The sequence below is a fragment of the Drosophila mojavensis genome, unplaced genomic scaffold (assembly GCF_018153725.1).
Source record: "Drosophila mojavensis isolate 15081-1352.22 unplaced genomic scaffold, ASM1815372v1 contig_16, whole genome shotgun sequence".
In the NCBI taxonomy this organism is placed as follows: Eukaryota; Metazoa; Arthropoda; class Insecta; order Diptera; family Drosophilidae; genus Drosophila; species Drosophila mojavensis.
The window spans coordinates 8262024-8281710 of NW_025318693.1; the positions used below are offsets into that span (position 1 = coordinate 8262024).

Here is a 19687-nt window from a genome sequence, read left to right on the forward strand (position 1 = left end):
TTTTTCTGAAAATATGGAAAGCCATGTCAAGCATATCGCCTGGGTCCTAGATAAACTATACGAGGCCAACATGAGAGTTTCACCAGAAAAGTCGCACTTTTTCAAAGAAAGTGTAGAATACCTAGGTTTCGTAGTCTCAAGTAATGGTATAAAGACATGTCCAAGTAAAGTTGAAGCGATTCGTAACTATGAAGTACCAACAACTTTGTTTAACGTCAGATCATTCCTTGGGTTGGCAAGCTACTATAGGTGTTTCATCAAGGACTTCGCGTCTATAGCAAAACCTATAAGCGACATCTTAAAAGGCCAAAATGGCAAAGTGAGCGCCGGACAATCCAAAAAAATTCCAGTAAAATTTGACGAGAGTCAACATGCGGCATTCGAGAAGCTAAAAGAGGTTCTTGCATCCGAAAATGTAATGTTGCTCTACCCTGACTACAAGAAGCCGTTTGATTTAACAACGGACGCTTCATCCTCTGGTCTTGGGGCAGTTCTGTCACAAGGTGGAAAACCAATCACCATGATATCAAGAACATTAAAGGATAGAGAGCTTATCTTTGCAACAAATGAGAGGGAACTACTTGCAATAGTTTGGGCTTTAAAAAACCTCCGAAATTATCTATATGGGGTAAAAAATTTAAATATCTTTACGGACCATCAGCCTCTGACGTTTGCAGTATCCGACCGAAACCCGAACGCAAAAATCAGGCGTTGGAAAGCTTTTATAGATGAATATAACGCAAACATCTATTACAAGCCAGGGAAGGAGAACTACGTTGCGGACGCACTGTCACGGCATAATATTCATGCCCTAGAGGACGATGTACAGTCAGACAGAGCCACAATTCACAGCGAAATATCGCTCACATACACCATAGACACAACAGACAAACCAATCAACTGTTTCCAAAACCAAATTATAATAGAAGAAAATAATATAGCCTCTGATCGTACAGTTATCCTATTTGGTAAGAAAATCCGACATACAATTCATTTCTCAAACAGAGACTCGTTAATCAAAAGAGTTTGCGATGTAGTCAAAAAAGATGTCGTAAATGCAATCCATTGCGAGTTACCAATATTAGCATTCATACAACATAAACTAATAGAAACTTTTCCAACAACAACATTTCGATATACAAAGTACATAGTAAATGACATTTTTGATAAAAACGAACAGAAAGAAATAATTGCAACAGAACACAATCGGGCTCACAGAGCAGCCCAAGAAAATGTGAAGCAGATTTTACAAGACTATTTTTTTCCGAAAATGACAAAATTAACGAACGAAGTTGTTTCAAATTGTAAAATTTGTAAAACAGCTAAGTACAATCGTCACCCACAAAAACAAATACTTGGAGAAACACCCATACCTTCCTATGTGGGCGAAATACTACACATAGACATATACTCAACCAATAAAAAATACTTCCTTACGTGCATAGATAAATTTTCAAAATTTGCAATTGTTCAACCCATCGCTTCAAGGACAATAATTGACATACAATCAGCAATTTTACAACTTGTAAATTTTTACCGGCATACCAAGACGATCTATTGCGATAACGAGCCCTCCATAAAGTCCGAAACAATAAAATCTCTGCTAAACAATCAATATAACATTCAAATCGTAAATGCCCCACCACTCCATAGTACATCAAACGGACAAGTCGAGAGATTCCATAGCACCCTCGGTGACATTGCAAGATGCCTAACAGCTCAAAGGAAAATTACTGACACTGTTGAAACGATACTTCAAGCAACTATCGAATATAACAATACAATTCACTCAGTAACGGACAAACGACCAATCGATATAATCCACTCATCCTCCCCAGAACTCGAAATAGAGATAGGAAATAAAATTCAAAAGGCACAACAACTCCTAACAAATAGAGTAAACGAAACAAGACACAATAGACAATTCCAAATAGGCGACACAGTTTTGGAAAAAACAAACAGACGCTTAGGGAACAAACTGACACCACTATACAACGAAGGCAAAATTGACGCAGACTTGGGGACAACAGTCTTAATAAAAGGGAGGGTGGTCCACAAGGACAATCTAAGATAGGCAAAACATTAAATTCCCTTTTTTATCTTTTTAGGATTTGGACTATACTTCTTTTTGCTACAACGATAACAGCGAAATTGACTGACTATACTAACATGGACTACATACCGATCTTGGACGGATACGTAACCATTTGGACGGATTTCCAATACTTGAAGCACTCAACCAACCTTACCCTATACTCAGAAATAGTAAAAAATACGAAAGAATTAGCAAACCATTTCCCCCGATCACATATGAGAATGTTATTAGACGCAGACATACAACATATAGAAACATTAATAGCTACAGTAAATGTCCACCATAGACATGCTAGGAGTATCAATATGCTAGGCACCGTTCTAAAGGTCGTAGCTGGCACGCCAGACCATGATGATTTCGAGAAACTAAAATTTACACAGAATGAACTTGTAGAGTCAGAAAATAGGCAGATAACCATAAACACAAAAATGCAGGAACAAATTAATAAGCTAACTGACACCGTAAACCTCCTAGTAAAAAACACAAAAGTAAAACAAGTAGACACAGAGCATTTATATGAAACGCTGCTAACAAGAAATAGAATAATTATCTCAGAGTTAAAAACCTTAATACTATCAGTAACACTTGCAAAGGTTGGAATTGTAAACCCCTCCATTTTGGATTCCACTGATTTAAAAAACATTGTTAATGAACACTCTATAAATATCACTATTACTGACTTAATGGAAGTATCTCAAATTAAAGTTTTGTTAAGCGAAAATTTTCTACATTTCATTATAAGATATCCTAAGCCTAGCATAGTATGTAAAAAATTAACCGTATACCCTGTCCAACACAACGGCATCATAATAAATTTCGCCGAAGACTACAATTTAGCTGACTGTGGAAATCATGTAATATCAATAGGAAATTGTAGTACAGCCCTCACAATAACGTTCTGCAAGAAGTCACCCTACACAACATGCGCTCAACAGCTACACTCAGGTGACACCGCACATTGTTCAACTCGGCCCAGCCACCTCGAACCTCTAACCATAGTCGACGATGGAGTAATCATCATCAACGACGGAGCAGCTACAGTCAACGAGCAGATGGTAAAAGGGACGTTCCTCCTTACCTTTGACGACAAGATAAAGGTAAACAACACCGTATACCAAAACCAAAAAAACTACGTGAGGAAATCCCCGGGACCAGCGGTATCTGCGCTCTTAAATATAACAGACCACCAAGAGATACCAAGCCTGCCATACCTGCAGAAGATAAGCATAAAAAATCTGCGGGATATTGCTCAACTAGAGGAAGGGCTAGTAAGAAGGCCAATAGTATCTGGGCTAACCGTGGCCATCCTTTTACTCTCCTGCTACGCTTCGATGAAACTCTATCAAAGACATCAGAGGAACAAACGTCAACGTGATCTTCAAACATTAATTAACAGTTTCAAGAAAGCCGAGGACGTCATTCATCTAAGTGGGGGGAGGAGTTAACACAATCGACCAGCAAAACATAAATGTTCAGATTGATCACGCGCCGTCAGCATGAATGTAGCCGTTCCCAGCGGATATTGCACAACAGCAGCAGTGGCTCCAACGCGCAACAATGTTGTTGCCCGAAGTAATGCGATGCCTCGCGTAAATATGCAATGTCAGCATAATCAGGGTTTAGGGCTAGCTTTGGATATAAGAATTTATGTCACTGTACTTTAGTTGATTTTTGATAATAAAGAACGTCGGTCGTCGCCACGGGATTATTGAAGTCTACTCATTTTGTGCAACACCGCACACTAACATCTAACAACTACAGCAAAAAAGCTTAATTTATATATATATATATGTGTGTGTGTGTGTGTGCGTGTGTTTGTGACAAGCTGCAGCTAATCTTTAGCTGTCTGCTTGGCGATTTCGCCCTTTTGTTTCGCCCTCTTCTGTTGCTGCTGCTGCTGTCGTTGTTGTTCTTGTTGTTGTGGTTGTGTCGAGTACATGGAGGCCATAAAACAAACACTTTTAGTTTGTTGAACTGTGACCGAGGGCTGCGTTTAATTTGTTGTCAAAAATTGCTACCGAAATTTGATGCGGCTACCAGCTGCCAGCTTGACAACAATGTTTTCCTTCAGTTTTCAACTACTCACAGCTTTTTTTTTTTTTTTTTTTTTTTTATAAAAATACGTACATTTGTTGTTTATAAATATATTATTCTTTGTTTCACTCTATACATACAGAAAAAGAAAGCTAATAAGATAAAATGAAGCTAAAAATAGACCTTGTAAAAATTTAATCCCAAAAAAACTTTCAAAATAAGACAAGCTCTGGTTACAAAAAAAAAAAAAAAAAAAAATATATATATATATATATATATATAATAATAATAATAAATAATAAATAAGAAAAAAGATAAAAGTATATATATATTTAAAAATCATCAATAATAATATATGTGTATAAAATATATATTTAGAGGCCCTAAAAAATAAAATGATTGAAATAAAATAATTGACACTTCACTACAATATAAATGGAAATTTGTTAGCTTAGATTATAATTACTAATAAATTCTATTAAAAATGCTATTCAAGCTGCCAGCAATTAATTATATAAATTATTACAATAAATATATTGTCATAGAGAATAATTACCAATTCAATGGAATACAAATTGATATTTGATAGCTTATATAGTAATAAGTAGCTGTTAAATTCAATTAAAACTTCTATTCATGTCGACAACAAAAGCAATGTCCATTGCGCACTTGCTGATCAAACAATCAAACTGTTGATGCCAATGCACTCTGTGGCTTAATAAATAATAAATGCCGTGGCTGAAGCGTCGAGTTTAGTTGAAAACTCTGTGATTGCAATTTAATTAAAATGTTGCAATAATGCGCAGAAAAGTAGGCTATAGAAAATGTCACTCTACTGCAGTGGAATAGAAGTGTTACCAAATACTACAAATATGATCCGGGATATATATTACATTTATCATCTCAAATATGGTTGGAATATACGTTATAGTTTTGCAAATATCACAGGGGAGGCAGTTGTTGACCTCGTTGACTGAATATAAAAACGAATTGGGTTCATCAATACTATGCGCTGTCTATTGCGCATAAAAACTCGAACAATAAATATTCACATATATACTATATGTAGATATGTGCAAATATGTGAAAATATATTTCTATTATTTTTTATTGCACATACATATACATATGGTTTTAATGAGCTCACCCGCAAGCCGACGAAGTTCTGTATAAATTTTTAATTGCCCAGCCATTTGTGATGCTTAGCAAATTCCAAATTTGTTTAGCTTAGCACTTTAATTTGGTCGAAATTAACTCTAGAGCTCTTCTCTGTCTCTGGAGCCCTTCAACTAGTTTCAAAACCTTTCCTGAGGCTACCCTCTTGCTCGTTAAGCGCAGACAAAAGCCACAAAACACAAAAATCACAAAAAATAAAAAAAGAAAAAATGCTAAATTGTTCAAAAATATAAACTAACTCACAGGATATGGGATCAAAATCTGTACTTGAGCATGTCAGCTTATGAAGAGATACAAAGCTCTCATAATTTCATACTTGTACGTGCAGCCAGACGACAATGGAAAACAATATAATAGACTTTTTATCATATACACACAGATAGCATATATACATATAGACCATAGCTGCCTGTGCATAATGCCTTAAACAGGCCACACAAATCTGCTACAGCAGTAGAATGCCTGCTGGTGGGGAGTACCCGACTGGTAGATATCATGTCTGAGCCTCAAATGTATTTTTTATGGCCTTGTTGAGTATATTCGCCTAGGATATACCCTAACTGTAGCTGAATTGGAAAGCTTTTCTTTTGGCCTAGGGGAGAAATTAAAATATTGGGCATATCTGACTCAGAGATACCTCATTAATCATTTTAGAATCATTCATAAATTAGGCGAATGTTGTTACTTGAAGACATCATTAGTCTGACTGACTTGGAATATATTAATTGTTAAATCGATGTCGAAAGAGTCCGACAGTATAATATGCCTACCATAGCTGTAATCCCCAATGGGAAAACGCCATGTAAAATAAATTTTGTGAGTTCCTGACTAGAGTCCGAGCTTAACCAGGCTTAACTATCTTTGGAAGCATTCTTGTTTTTAGGAAATTACTGTAATAGGGTATCTCTGATTTACAGATACCTTACACTGAACTGTCCTGGAAAATATGCTATGAAATATAGATAAATCGGAAGTTATGTGGAGGTAATAAAATATAATAATATAAGATCAATATCGATATATCGATGTTTATCGATAGACTTAAACTTAACTAAATATTACTTATTTACAAAAGAACCCTTTTTCCATCTATAATATTTCTTGAACAAAATCTGACTACCCACCTTCTTTCACTGTCGATGAATGGGTATAAATAGGAGCAGACTTTAAAGCTTTAATTTTCGTTACGGCTCCTCTGCATTCTGATTGATCACACAGACAGTCAAGCGGCGATTCCGACAACGACAAACCGGAAAAAGCGATTTTTTTCTTCTTTTTTTTGCGCGCTGAAAAGTCTTACAGTTCAAAGACTTTGCTTGCCATTCAATATCGCTCAAATTTTGACTGGTTGTCAAAAGTGAAAAATAAATTTAATGGACAAAACATGTTGCCAACAGACCTAGCTGATGGCAGAAGCCAGAAGGCTTAGGAACTGCTTCTAGCAATATGCAAACTGAATTTGATTTTATGTTAAGTTAATCAACTGTTAAATGGAGTCTCGCGACCTGGGCTCTCGAGAGCCAGCCATAAATTTGCTATTGAAATTTTATGTCAATTTTCGATGTAATCATTTGATAATGTGTTAAATTTGGAACTCATTTTTCATTTTGGGGCAAAAATTTATAAATGTTTTATTTCTAAATGTTTATTTTTAGAGCAGCTATTGTTACCCAGGGACTTCCTGTACGTTGTTTTCTCAGTGAAAAATATAAAATGTATAGTGTAGAAGAAGGTGTAGATGTACTTGATTTAGCTGCCTTGCACTTAGCCAGCTGCCAAGTGCAAGTACTAAGGCTTATCCCATTGCTTTATGTATTTCCTAAGGGCAGCAAGACAAAGCGTAACTGCAAAAAGTAACTGCCAACAACATAAGAAGTAAAAAACTGTTGAAGTAAAAAACTCTTGAGAGAGAAGAAGCTAAAAAAGTCGAAGTTTTCTACCGTTTCCGAAGAATCGTTGCTTGCAGCTGCTGCTTCTGGCAGTGTGTTTAAGGATAATAAAAGGAGAAGCCTTTTCATTTATTTCCATTTGTCTTCTTTTCTTTTCTTTTCTTTTTGGCTTTGCTTGGGTTTTGGTTGCATGTGCAGAGCTTTATATGTGGTATACATACTTGTTGCCGCTTAAACACTTAATTTATGAGTGGTGCTTAAGCACTTGTGTGTTGCGTAGTCAGTTCGTCACTTGCAGTCTCGCATTAGCTGGGCATAAATCGTCTGGGCCCAGCTAATGCAGTCGCAGTCATTTATTGGCCCATAAATTTCCATGCAAACAAGTTTTCTGACCTTAGCCGGAGTTGAAGTGTTTGCTGTGTTTATGCAACAATAAAAAGACAATAAATATTGAAAATGTATTTTTAATATATTTTTAATATTTTTTTACAATTTATTATTTACTTTTATTTTTTTTTTATATATTATTGAATATATTTTTAATAAATAAAAAATATGTTTTTTATATTCTTCATTTAATTAATTAATTTTTGTACATTTTTCGTGTTTTTAATAAGGTTTGATATATTTAATTATTTGATATTCGGTTAGCTATAAATGACAATCGGTTGCTGCATATTTGACTAGAAAATAGCTAAAGTTCAAGCTGAAGGACTGCTCTAACAATAATAAAACAGTGTTAAGAGAGATTTGTAAATGTATGTATGTCGATTATAAAATATACGTAGATATATTAGCATATGATATATGCATAGCATTAACAGCGAAGACCATAAAAATATAGACATTTCTGTATATATTCAAGCCTATGTTCAAGCTAGAAGCAAATTTCGAAAGCTACGCACAGCCCTGATAAGAATCCAATAAGAATAACATTAAGAACAAAATCACCAATCATTTTAACGTTCAATATATAACATTTATTTAAAACGCTTTGCAAGACAAGTTTAACTTTATATCTGAATTGTACTTAAGTCTGGAAAACTGTAAGAAAACAAGTTTCAAGGCAAATCCCTAGCCTCGAAGCCCTTTATCGAACTCTTTTGCTACAATAGTTAAATAAAACTATTAGTTAACATTAACACACTGTACATTTATAACGATATATGTATATACATATATAACTATCTGGAAATAACTATTTATAAAGATTTATTTGCTATCTAAATACTTGCAGCGCGGACGCCTTTCATTTATCACAGCGACTTGGGCGTGGCATAGCCATTTCTGCCACTGACCGTTTCATTGTTGTTGGCCGGGTTTTGCTTCTTGCGCTTCTTGCGCCATGGAAACTTGCTCCCCTCTGCTCCAGCGGCGCCTCCTCCTCCCGTGGTAGCTGTGCTCGCCGTCTCCTGGTCGGCCAGACTGCTGCTGCCACTGTAGGCCGGTTCTTCCCGCCGGCTGATTACACGCGTTAGCTTGAGGCGCGTGGCGGGCTGCGGCGGCTCTTCTGTGGACTGGGCGGTTGCCAGCAGCAACGCGCCGTTATTTGTGGCCAGCAGCGTGCGTTTGGCACGTGCAGGCGCACAATGGCTGCGAGCCACTTCAACCACTTCCGGGTCCAGCAATGCGTGTGTATTGACATCACTTAGCCGCGAGCTCTGCGTCTGCAGCAGGCGATGCGGCACGGCGCTGCCCGCCGACGTCGCGTACAGGTCCTGTTTACGCTGACGCCTGCCAGCAGCAGCAGCACCACCACCAGCAGCACCACTGCCGCCGGCACCTGCACCGCCAACAGCGGCCAAGCTGCTGCTATTAATAGTCGTGGTTGTCGTATTCGTGCGAATGCTGTCCTGCTGCGACAGCTGATGGTTGGCATCGCGACAGCGGAACTGCACCACACGATACGATCCATATGGCTCCAGGGCATTGTTGTTGTTGCTGCAGCTGACGGGCTGCAGCCGCATCGATCCCTGCAGTCGCATCAGAGCACTGTAGTTGTGCTGGTGGTACTGGTGCTGCTGCTGATTGCGCGCCAGGCCGAATTGACGTGTTAATGTAATCTGCAAGGCACATTAAGGGAAAACAAAAACCTCAAAGATTGCCGGCACCACTCACCTTGAATGCCTCCCGGAACTTGTGGCTCATAATGTTGTACAGCAGCGGATTGATGCACGTGGACAGGAAGTAGAGCACGCCGGATGTGTAGTGAAGTATGTGATAATAGTCGTTGAAGGCATCGCGACAGCGGCAGACATTAATCAGCGAAACGCCATACACAGCCATCAGGCGCTGGGCGTGAAAGGGCGCCCAGCAGAGAAAAAAGGCAACGGCTACAGCTACTGCAAAGAGGGCAGAATGGTATATCAAATACTTGGGGTGGCCTCGGTCTCTGTGCGGTGTGGGAGGCGGTGGGGGAGGGTATGGTTGTATAGGTTTTAGGTATATGGCGGCACACATGGCGTATGCGCATCATTGCGTAAAGTTTTCAAAGTGCGTCGCCAACTTAGTTTCGCTTTTCTAGCTGTGTAATCAGTGTATGTGCGTGTGTGTGTGTGTGTGTGTGTGAGGGTTCAAGTGAGAGGCTTTTAGAGGGTATGCGATAATTGCTCGTTGCTACACTCAGAGAATAATTTAATATTTTAGTATAGCTTTTCTGAACAAATTATTTTGGTTGATGGGGTGTTTCCCAAATTAAAGCTAATAAATGTTTCACACATATGTAAATGACAATAAAAATATATAATAAATTTCTCATATCAAAATTATTCCCAGAAGTTTATGTGCCAGAATGTTTGTATATACAACATTTTTCTGACAAAATAAAATATTTTAAATTTTTTATTAAATATACCCATATATCATCATAATATATTTTGATATGTTTTTAACTTACAACATTTTTGTTTGTACTTTGAAAATTGTAATCCTAAAAATGAATATATAAAAAAAAAAATAAATAAATAAAATACATAAAATAAATAATAAAATATATTGTATACAAAATAATTACTATAGAATTCTCTCTGGGAGTGCACAAAGTTGGATAGTTTGTAAACAATACATATTTCACTTATACTTAATTAAAATTATTTATAAAGTGAATTAAATTAAAGAATAATGGATACATATATGAAAGGAAAATGATAAAAAATTATTTATATAAAAAATAAATAAAAAAAAAATAGAATAAAAATTGAATCATTATATTTTAATATTTTTGTATCATATTATTTACAATTATTTGAAAATATTAAAAAAAAAATAAAAACTAAACAAAAATATGACAAGGTTTTCTCTGAGTGCATGACAAAAATCGACAATGTGCTTAGAGCAGAATGGGTGCTGATTTCAATCAATAAATCAATCAAACGGATAACTTGGCCCGCACTTACCCAACATTCTGATGACACGACTTTGCGCGTTTAGGCCACGATTCGCGTCATAAGCGCGCCTCGGCAGCGACTGCAGCAAACGGCTACGCTTCAGCTTCATGCCAATCAGCACATAGAGCACACAGATCGCCGTCATGGGTCCGCAGAAGAATATAAAGCCCGAGACGGCGAAAACATGCGCGTAAAAGTTGTTCTCCATCTGCAACACGGAATGGCAAGTAAAGTTGCGGCTTGATGGGCAATTAAGCCAGCGCTGTACCTACCGTGCAGGAGTAGCCATCGCCCTGGTTAACCACCGAGAACTGCATGGCCTGTGGCAGCGCCAGCAGGAAGGCTGCCAGCCAAATAGCAAAGATGAATTTGATGGCACGCGATAACTTGGACATGGTGTGTTGCCTGTAAATGTTTCATTTTTTCAATTTATGCTCCTAAGAACTGACAGTTACATGACTGAAGTACACTTAATGAAACTTTGAGTGCTTGTGTGTGTGAGTGTGGGCGAATGTGTGTGTACAAAACATAAACTTTTTAGGTGGCAACAGAAAAAGTACTTAGTTACTTCAATTGCTACAGTTCTTAAATTCCTCTCAATGATGGCAGATTTATACTACATTAATTTTATTAATATGAGAAGAGCTTAACGCAAGTCCTTCTCCACATGTTTTAAGTTGCTTCGTAGATCTAAAGCTCTGTCTGTATTTTGTCGTTATATTCAGAGACCTGACGTGACTTGAAGTCAGACAAACCCCTTTGACATCATATTTTAATTTTCGTAAGAACAAATTATTAGGCTTGGTAAATTATAAAATGACTAGGGGAGCCAATATTTTTCCTTCCAATTTCTACAGTGAACCTGCAAGCTAAGGAATTAAAATGTACTTAATTAAATATTGTATATTGTATAAACACCTACATAAGTTCCTCTGAATACAAAGTCTATTTATAATCAGAGAAATAAGACTTGGCGCATGGGACTGTGGGCGTAGTATGAAAACGAACAGACTTTAAGGAAAGGACTTTCAGGTAAGCGCACCCTTGCTACTATTTTCCGGGGACCCATTTCCATTGACAAATATACTAGTATATACAAGGTGGGGCAAATGACCTATTTATGCCTTCATATTTTGGTGAAATTCTAGTATACGCTTGTAAACAATACTCAGAACTATCATTTAACATTATTATAAATAAATAGCCGCTAAAGAAAAAAAAAAAAGAACAACAGCTCTGGTATATGTATGTATATCTAAGGCTTGTTATACTGCCTGTAAACAACCCACTGTATTAAAAAAATATTAAAAATTGTTAAAATCTTTTAGAAAATTCGTAAAGCTAATAAGTTCTATTAGTCTTAAGACTTCTCTGATTCAAACCGCTTTGCTATAATTTATTAATACTTTTGAATTCTTTTTTTTTTTTTAATTTTTCTTATCATAAATAATGAATATTAGTGCTTCAATATCGAGTTTGAGTTAAATCTATATATCTTCTCTATCTATTTTCTGTATCAATCTGTTGATCAACTAAAAATTAATTTTATATCATGCAACAACTACAAATAGATACGAAAATAGCAAACTGTTTGTCTTTCTAATTGAAATGTGTAAATGAAAATGGGGAAAAACTTTGCAAAGTTTTCTAATCCCCTGTGGCTAGGAAAACGGCAAAGGTGACCCTAGATAAAATAGGAGTGAAAACACAAAAAGAGGGCAAAAAAAAAAAAAAACTTAATAAAATTGAAATTACTGTTTGTTTTCATTTGATAATGAAGATAATAGTAATCGATGGAAGATAGCGCTGCCCATATAAATATTCATTATGCTTGATAACTACTGTAAAAAGTAAGTATATAAGTACATTAAAGGTATATATATATATATATATATATATATAAGTATATTAAAGGTATTTATTATGCAGTGGATACTATCTCAACTAGTTTGGCTTTAATTACCAAATACCAAAAGTCAATGAAATAATTTCGTCGTGTAATATTGTAAGTGGTAAGAAGCAATAAATATTATATATACATTTTGGGATTAATTAAGTGTGCCTATATTATGTTAGGGGATATAAATTATAGCCATGAGCCAGTGTTGCCGTAGCTAATTAGTTGTTATCTTAGGGTCAATACACGCACACTCACTTACCGAAATGGATGGCAGATGGCTATGTAGCGCTCCACAGTGAACGCCGTGATGGTTAGCACCGTGGCGTTGGCTGCCATTTCGGAGAGGACGCTCTCTATGATGCAGATGCCGTCCGTGAAGGGGTACGAGTCGGGACACCACAAATCGTACAGCTCCTGTGGTATGCCTAACAAGATGGCCGGAAGTAGCACATCAAGCATACGCAACGTTAGCCCCTTGGCATTTACTTCACTCCCACTCGACTTACCTGCGATGAGCAGAATCAAATCGGAGACGGCCAAATTGAACAGATAGAAGTTGGTGGCCGTGTGCATAAAATTGTTTCGCGAAATGACAATACAGGTTATTAGGTTGCCCAGCACGCCGGCCACAAAGATTAGCGCATAGCAAATAGTTAGGAAAATGAGCAGCGTGGGCGACTCCTCCCAGTTATCTGCGATAGTTGTTGCCGCTGTCCCTGTTGCTGTTGCCGTTGTCGTTGTTGTGCCATTTGTGCTATTTGCTGTTAGCAGATTTGTTAGATTCTCGGTCGTCATGTTGAGCATTTGGGCGACATGTGTTAGGAATTTGTCATTGTGCAGCAACAACAGCTCCGGGCTGGGGCTGGAGCTAGAGCCAGAGCTAGTGCTGGGACTCGGACCGAGACCGAGACCGACACTCAGACTGGGCCTGCCATTGGGCAACGTATGAGCCATGAATGATTGATTGAGGCCATCATCATCGTCACTGCTTCTGGCAAGTGCAAAGTCAACGCTTTGCCTCATGCTGTCGCCGCTGCGTCAATTAATCGGCGCCCGTTGGTTTGGTGTTGACTGCCAACACTGTTATTAATATAGTCTGCTGTTGTCACTGCTGCTGCTGCCCGCACTTATCGTTATGTTTGACGTGCTGGCTGTGCACATGGCTGATAAGCTCGGCAGCCAGACGACAGGCCCCGAAAAGAACAACCTAAGCCACACAAACAAAAAACAGCCAAAAATTGTGCATTCGCCTGTAAAGCAAACAACATTAAAAGTCATTAGTCTCAAGCATGAATTTAAATTGTTTTCCAAAAATACTTGGAACATCGGCCTATCTGAGACTCCTGCGGCTTCGACACGCACCGGATTACAACAGGTGGCTAGCCACCTGGCCCTGGGTTGATCACATCTGCGCAATATGCGAGACACTTTAAGTGATAGAAATTCATGCGGAAATTTTATGGCTTATTCGCAATTCCGTTCGACTAAAAATAGGCAGCATCCACTTCACATTGCTGTGGGGCAAGAGTTGTTGGCATAGTTTCGGCCCCCCTCCCCGCCCACTTTGTTTGCTGCTGCTGTTGCTGCCAGACGGAGCAAACTTTTCTGGTATTTGTGGTCAGCATAGTGAGGGAAAAGTTTTCGGAACACGAGATAAAATATGATCTGGCAATGATGATGAATTTAAGCCCGGGGCTTAATACGAATACGTATACGCAATTTACAGCATCTCTGATAAATGGCATTTAGAGCTCATAATTCACTCATTATTTTTCGTTGGCACGTTGACAATATGCATACGTAAATCTAACAGCTGCCAGCAGCATGGCCATAGCACAGGAGTCGAGCGTGCGAACTTTTGAACCACACACGCCAACGAGCGAGCCTCTTGGCATTAATCATATTTACAGCTCGTGTTCTTTGCCAGCCTTGAATTCGGAATACCTTTTGCATACATTTAGCTGACGTCCGGTAGCATTTTCTTCGAACATCCCCCATTAGATTGAAAATGAACCAAAACCGCAAAGATATTAACTGAAGTGGGGTAAAGCCAAATGATTCCTGGAATCATCGATGCCTTGGCTAATAATATAAAATTTTAGTATATCTAATGCTTGAACTCTAAGCCTAGGTAAAGGATAGGTGTTGATTAAAGTCTTAAGGTGGCGCATAAGAAACTGAAAAATTTACTTCGAGCGAAAATAAATTAGAAAGCTTTGATGAGGTCAAATTTATTAATTAGAAATTATTATTTAATATTTATGAAAATTTGGTAATGATTTCTCATGAGTTAATTGCTTTATTAAGAGAATGAAATATGTATACAAATTATAATTTTTCATCAATTTTTTACGATCAGGTTTATTTTAGTAAACTTTTATATTTTAGTCTTTTTTAATTTTCATAGATTATAGCTCACAAGAATTGAATTGGATATTATAGTGATTTATTGGCACTTCTTAAGAATTGTATATTCTCTCAGGTATATATCAGTTATATCAGCTGTCCGTGTTTATGGTTAAATAAAATTAAAAATAAACAAAGAATTTGGAAAAAATATTTGTTTTAAATATTATATAGCTAATTGTTGTTTTCCACTTTAATAAAAACAATTTTTTTTTTTTAATAAATAAATAAAAATTCAGTTACATATCCATAACAACACGAATTATTTTGTTGCTACCAAAACACCTGATCCTAAATAAAAATTGCAGTTCCATGTTCAAATCTCTCACATTGTACTAAACGCCAGGAATCTGTGCGAAAATTCAATTTAAAGCTCTTTTATATGATTTTGGCAATAAGAGGAGCCAAAGTTCCACTGTGCAATGCAACACCAAAAAGAAATTTAACTGCACTTTGTGAAAAATTTGATTAGATAAATAAAATGGCTGCAGCCCAAAGTTTTTCTAGGGATTTAATTTGACATATAATTGATTTATTGACAAAGAAAAATAGTTCAATATGAAAATTTTCTTAACAATGCAATTGAATTACCATTTACTTGATTTCTCTTAGACTGTCAGTATTCTGTTCTGGGAATCAACTGAGATTATATACATTCTCGTTCACTTAAAATCAAATTAAAATCTTTCATAAATACCTATAATGCATTTCACATGAAGTACAATCACTTGGCGCTTTCCGGTTGCACAACTGAAAATTTGATTTAGACATGTGAAAAATAAAATCTTTCTTGGAATTTGATTGTCCTGCTGTGAAACCCGTTTCATGAAATGTTTATGTGTATAAGTATGCATGTAGATGCGAAAGCCCGCAAAAAAGGACACTTGCTGTTTGTTATTGAGGAAATATTGCGACGTTGTAAATATTTGTTGTTGGAATAATTTAGTTTAGCCCAATCAGGCGTAAATGTCGGCTAGCCCAACCGAAAAAACCCCAAAATAAATAATTCTCTCTTTGTCCCTTCTCTTTCTCTTAATGTCTCTCTCCTGTCTGCTGCCCAAATACTTGAGTTCGATTTATAATAATTGTCTGTCCGTCTGTCGATTTCTTGTTTTCTACCAGGCATTTGATTGTTGCGCAAGGTCATGCCAGTTATTGCGGCTTAAAAATTCACAACCGCTGGCTTTAAGTCTAAATGAAAATTCAGCTTACCCACTTGCGTTCAAATGACAAAGGCCATTAAAAACGGTTTGATTTGATTTCCCGTCACTTAAGGTGGATCAATGAGCAGTCGCATCAAGGCAAGGCAACAATTGTTCATATCACTTTACATCCTTAGCCAAACTCTGCGCTGTTGCTAGACGCTCGTTGCCAATGCCTGCAGTCAAAGGCAGCTTCCGCGATAATAAATGAAGCAGTTTATGAGTTTGTGTGGGAGAATTTAAAATGTCAAACTCTTGTTTAACAATTTTTATATATATGCTTAATCTAAATATTTCAATTGACATTAAATAATTTTATTAGTTTTTGTTATTCACAATTATATACATATAAGTTTTATTGCATCATTTGGTTGATTCAAAACTCGCGCCTCTCCAATTTAACTTTTGTTCACTCCTTGTCGGCTCGCCACACGTCCGTTTGGCAGCGCAGTCAATGTTAGACTGAATTTCCGTGTGGCAATTTCAACGGCAGTTAGCGCTGGGCTGTTAAGGGTTAACAGCTGTTAGCTAACAGTGGCGTCGCGTCCTGTTAGGCGTCACTTGCTCTCTCGCTCTCGCTCTCGCTGTTGCCATGAATGGCTTCTGTGGCATAATTTCATTCATAAATTCATATATTTCACCTTGCCTCAATAGAGACGGTAAGATAGGCGCCCGTCTAACGTGACGTATACGCAATTTAGCGCCAGGTCCATAAATGGTGGGTAATTTAATGAAATGGAATTGAATTCAAAGTGGAACAAGCATATTTAGCATTATATTGAAATGGCAAATGGGCCAAGTCGCCAACAGTTACTTTTAATATTTATTGGCCAAGGCGCCGCCCATTGACGTTCAACTGGTTCTCCGCCGGGCCAGCCAGACAGCCGCAACTGTTCGAGACGCAGCGAAACAATCAAAACTCACGCGAAATCCAAGTCGCAGCTGGCTTCTAAATCGGACAGCCGTCAGTCGTCAGTGTCTGTCTGAGTGTCTACAAAATACCAAAACAAATGTCAATTGTTTTTTCTCCCTTGACTTTGGCAGGACTTTTGAGGACAACTGGCGACCGCATATTAATCTTTGGCTTTGACCGGCCATAGATTTGTGGTATTTACTTAGACACGCCTGCCCCGCCGACCCCCTGAACTGCGGCGCAAGTCGTTTTGCGGCTTTAAAGCGGATTTCGCCGGTTTCTTGTTCTGCTTCTGTTATGGCCATGCGCTTTATGGTTATGGCCAAGGGCGTATACCGTGAACACTTTGTCATCGGCTCATAATTACGCCCCGAATATGGTTTGAGTCAAACAGCTCAAGCATAAATTTATCAAATGAAAATTTTACGGCATTTTCTTATGTAAATAAACATCTGATCAAAGCGAGCATAGGCAGGGGCAGGCCACTGCAGAGTCGGCAGTAGATAGAAAAAGTGCTGAAAGGTGCAATAAAATTAAAGATGGTGCGGTTGACGCTTACGTGTGGAACCGAATTTTGGCATAGATATGAAGTATGACCTTAAAGTTGCTAGAGCAAAAACTCGATAAGGGTTTTATGATTTTTTGTGTATGCTAAGATGTTTCATTTTGGAGGTAGATGTTTAGCTAGAATACCAGTAGCAGTAGTAGTATTATTTATATCTATATATATTTAAACATATTTTTAAAATGCTAATAATACCTAATTATTGAATTTTTAAAAATATATGTATAAATTTATATTAAAAATTATAATAAAACCTAACTATGCGAAGCCTCTTTCAACTCTATTTCCTTTTATATTTAAAAACCAAAATTAATTATGAACCGCAATGCTCTTAGCAATCAAATGTTTTCATATCACATATCATCAGCAACTATTTTCACGCCCTCTCAGACAGCTCTGGCATATATACAGAAGTATAATCGCATCAAGAACATCTAAGCTGAATGTGGCGAAAGTAATCACAGACAATAATCTGCTTTTTTAACAATGGATTATTCATGAGATATGCAGATAAGATAAGCCAGAGCAAATGCTCACATTTGCTCATTGGGTATTGCGCCACCTTGGCCAGCATCCACTGGCCGGCGATTCAATTGTAATTGCTGCGACAAAGTCTGTGGTCAGGCCGGGCACAGGCTGATTAGCATAGAGCACATGTGGCGCATGTGGAGCGCCAAGCGTGGGCAGCTGTGTGGGGCTGCGAGCTGCCTAAATGGCTGGGCTTAAATCAAGGAGGGTCGACCGCAGCACGGGAGGGTGCTCTAGGGGCGCTTATCTTGATGGACGAGTGCAGTGGGGACGATAATTTGAGCAAGTTGGGCACAGCTGTAGGAGCCACAAATCTAATTGAATCGAGCGTGTGTGAGAGCTCAATGAACTTTGCATTGTAAATTCAACAGCTTTTCCTTTTTGCTTCTGTCTCTCTGCTCATTACTCATACGCCCCGAATGCCAGCTGCGGACAAGGCTTTTAATCAAATGAAGCCGCTGTCAAAAATTTCGACTTTTTCTTTTGTGGAATCGAATTTTGGGCAAGGCGGTCTAATGCTCGGCTCAATGGCTAAACGAAGAGTACAATTAGCCAGAAAAAGCTAAGACGTTGACTTGTTGCCAGCGCGTGCCTAGGTCAAATAAATCGAATGAAAAAAAAAAAAAAAACAAAATGAAAATGAAAAAGGAAAATACGTTATCCCCCTCAAAATAAAAAAGGCAAAGAAAACGATTAAAACTGCCTGTCATGCCAAATACCCTTGACTGCTCTGGAATATGCATATCACTTGAATTTCGTGGGAAACTCAAAGAGAAAACAAACAGCAGAAATGACAAAGCACACAATATGCAACAACAGTTAGAATTGTGACTTCCTGGAAAGGGATTGAAGCAGAATGCAACAAATATGCTTTGAGAACTTGTTTACATTGGACGTGTGGACATCACTTGCCAAGGCATCTAAGGCATCTAGAAGACTAGCTCAATTTCAGAAACTGGCCCAATTCGCATGAAATTTATACTTGTAAATAGTTTAGGTTATGCTGATCTTAATATACCTTTGCTAAGTGCGTTGCGTGCTCGATAAGCTGAAGCAATGGCCAACGGGTTGGTCGAACTGCGAATGACTTTTGGCCCGACCCGTGGTTTGGCTTGCAATAAAACTAAATGAATTGGAAACTTGCACAAAAATTGGACTCAGCAACTGCGATCCAAGAACCCAGCGACAATGGCGAAACTTCAAAAAGAAAACAACACAGAAACAAAAAGAACAATGGAAATAGAAATAGAAATAGAAATAAGAAAAACATCGAAGTGAAACCCGTTCGGGTGCTCCGGCTGATGTCATGCCTGTGGTTCATAAAGAAAACAAACGAATTCTTTGACTTGAGCGTAAGAAAAGCTGAACACAACTTGAAAATTGAAAGGCGACAGCTGACAATTTGCTGTTTTTCGGGCGGCCTGAGTCGGTCTCCTGGCACGTGCTGGGCTGCTGCTGTGTGTCTCTGTTTGCCTTGGCATTGAAGAGGGTGCAGGAGCCATGGCATGTCCTGGTGGGTATGGTGTCAGCTACTAAACATCTATCTCAAATGTTGTAGCGCCTACTGTTTGTTTAGGCCTTTTCTTTTGATTA

At 37.9% G+C, this 19687-nt stretch overlaps 1 protein-coding gene across 3 annotated transcripts; it reads right to left on the reverse strand.

Moving 5' to 3' along the window:
- Positions 1 to 7775: 7775 nt before the first annotated feature.
- On the reverse strand, positions 7776 to 16546 carry LOC6573015 (neuromedin-K receptor). Of its 3 annotated transcripts, XM_044007414.1 has the most exons (8): positions 16099 to 16546; positions 15584 to 15636; positions 12987 to 13730; positions 12740 to 12905; positions 10853 to 10985; positions 10590 to 10788; positions 9313 to 9536; positions 7776 to 9257 (listed from the first exon to the last, which is right to left on the reverse strand). In XM_044007414.1, the coding sequence occupies exons 3-8, from the start codon at positions 13501 to 13503 to the stop codon at positions 8451 to 8453; spliced, it is 2046 nt and encodes a 681-aa protein (XP_043863349.1). In that variant the 5' UTR covers positions 13504 to 13730; positions 15584 to 15636; positions 16099 to 16546; the 3' UTR covers positions 7776 to 8450. The 3 variants fall into 3 exon arrangements, with proteins under 3 accessions (XP_043863349.1, XP_043863350.1, XP_001999111.1); XM_044007415.1 differs by lacking the exon at positions 15584 to 15636 and having other exon boundaries at positions 9313 to 9533; XM_001999075.4 differs by lacking the exon at positions 15584 to 15636.
- Between the last annotated feature and the right edge of the window lie 3141 nt (positions 16547 to 19687).

What these genes read in the sequence shown, in the direction of transcription:
- LOC6573015 (XM_001999075.4), bottom strand. Translation starts at nt 13,503, where the DNA reads ATGAGGCAAAGCGTTGACTTTGCACTTGCCAGAAGCAGTGACGATGAT. An exon ending in GCGATGGCTACTCCTGCACG is followed by an intron (nt 10,789 to 10,852) that starts GTAGGTACAGCG and finishes TCCGTGTTGCAG; the next exon opens with ATGGAGAACAACTTTTACGC. An exon ending in AGTTCCGGGAGGCATTCAAG is followed by an intron (nt 9,258 to 9,312) that starts GTGAGTGGTGCC and finishes TGTGCCTTGCAG; the next exon opens with ATTACATTAACACGTCAATT.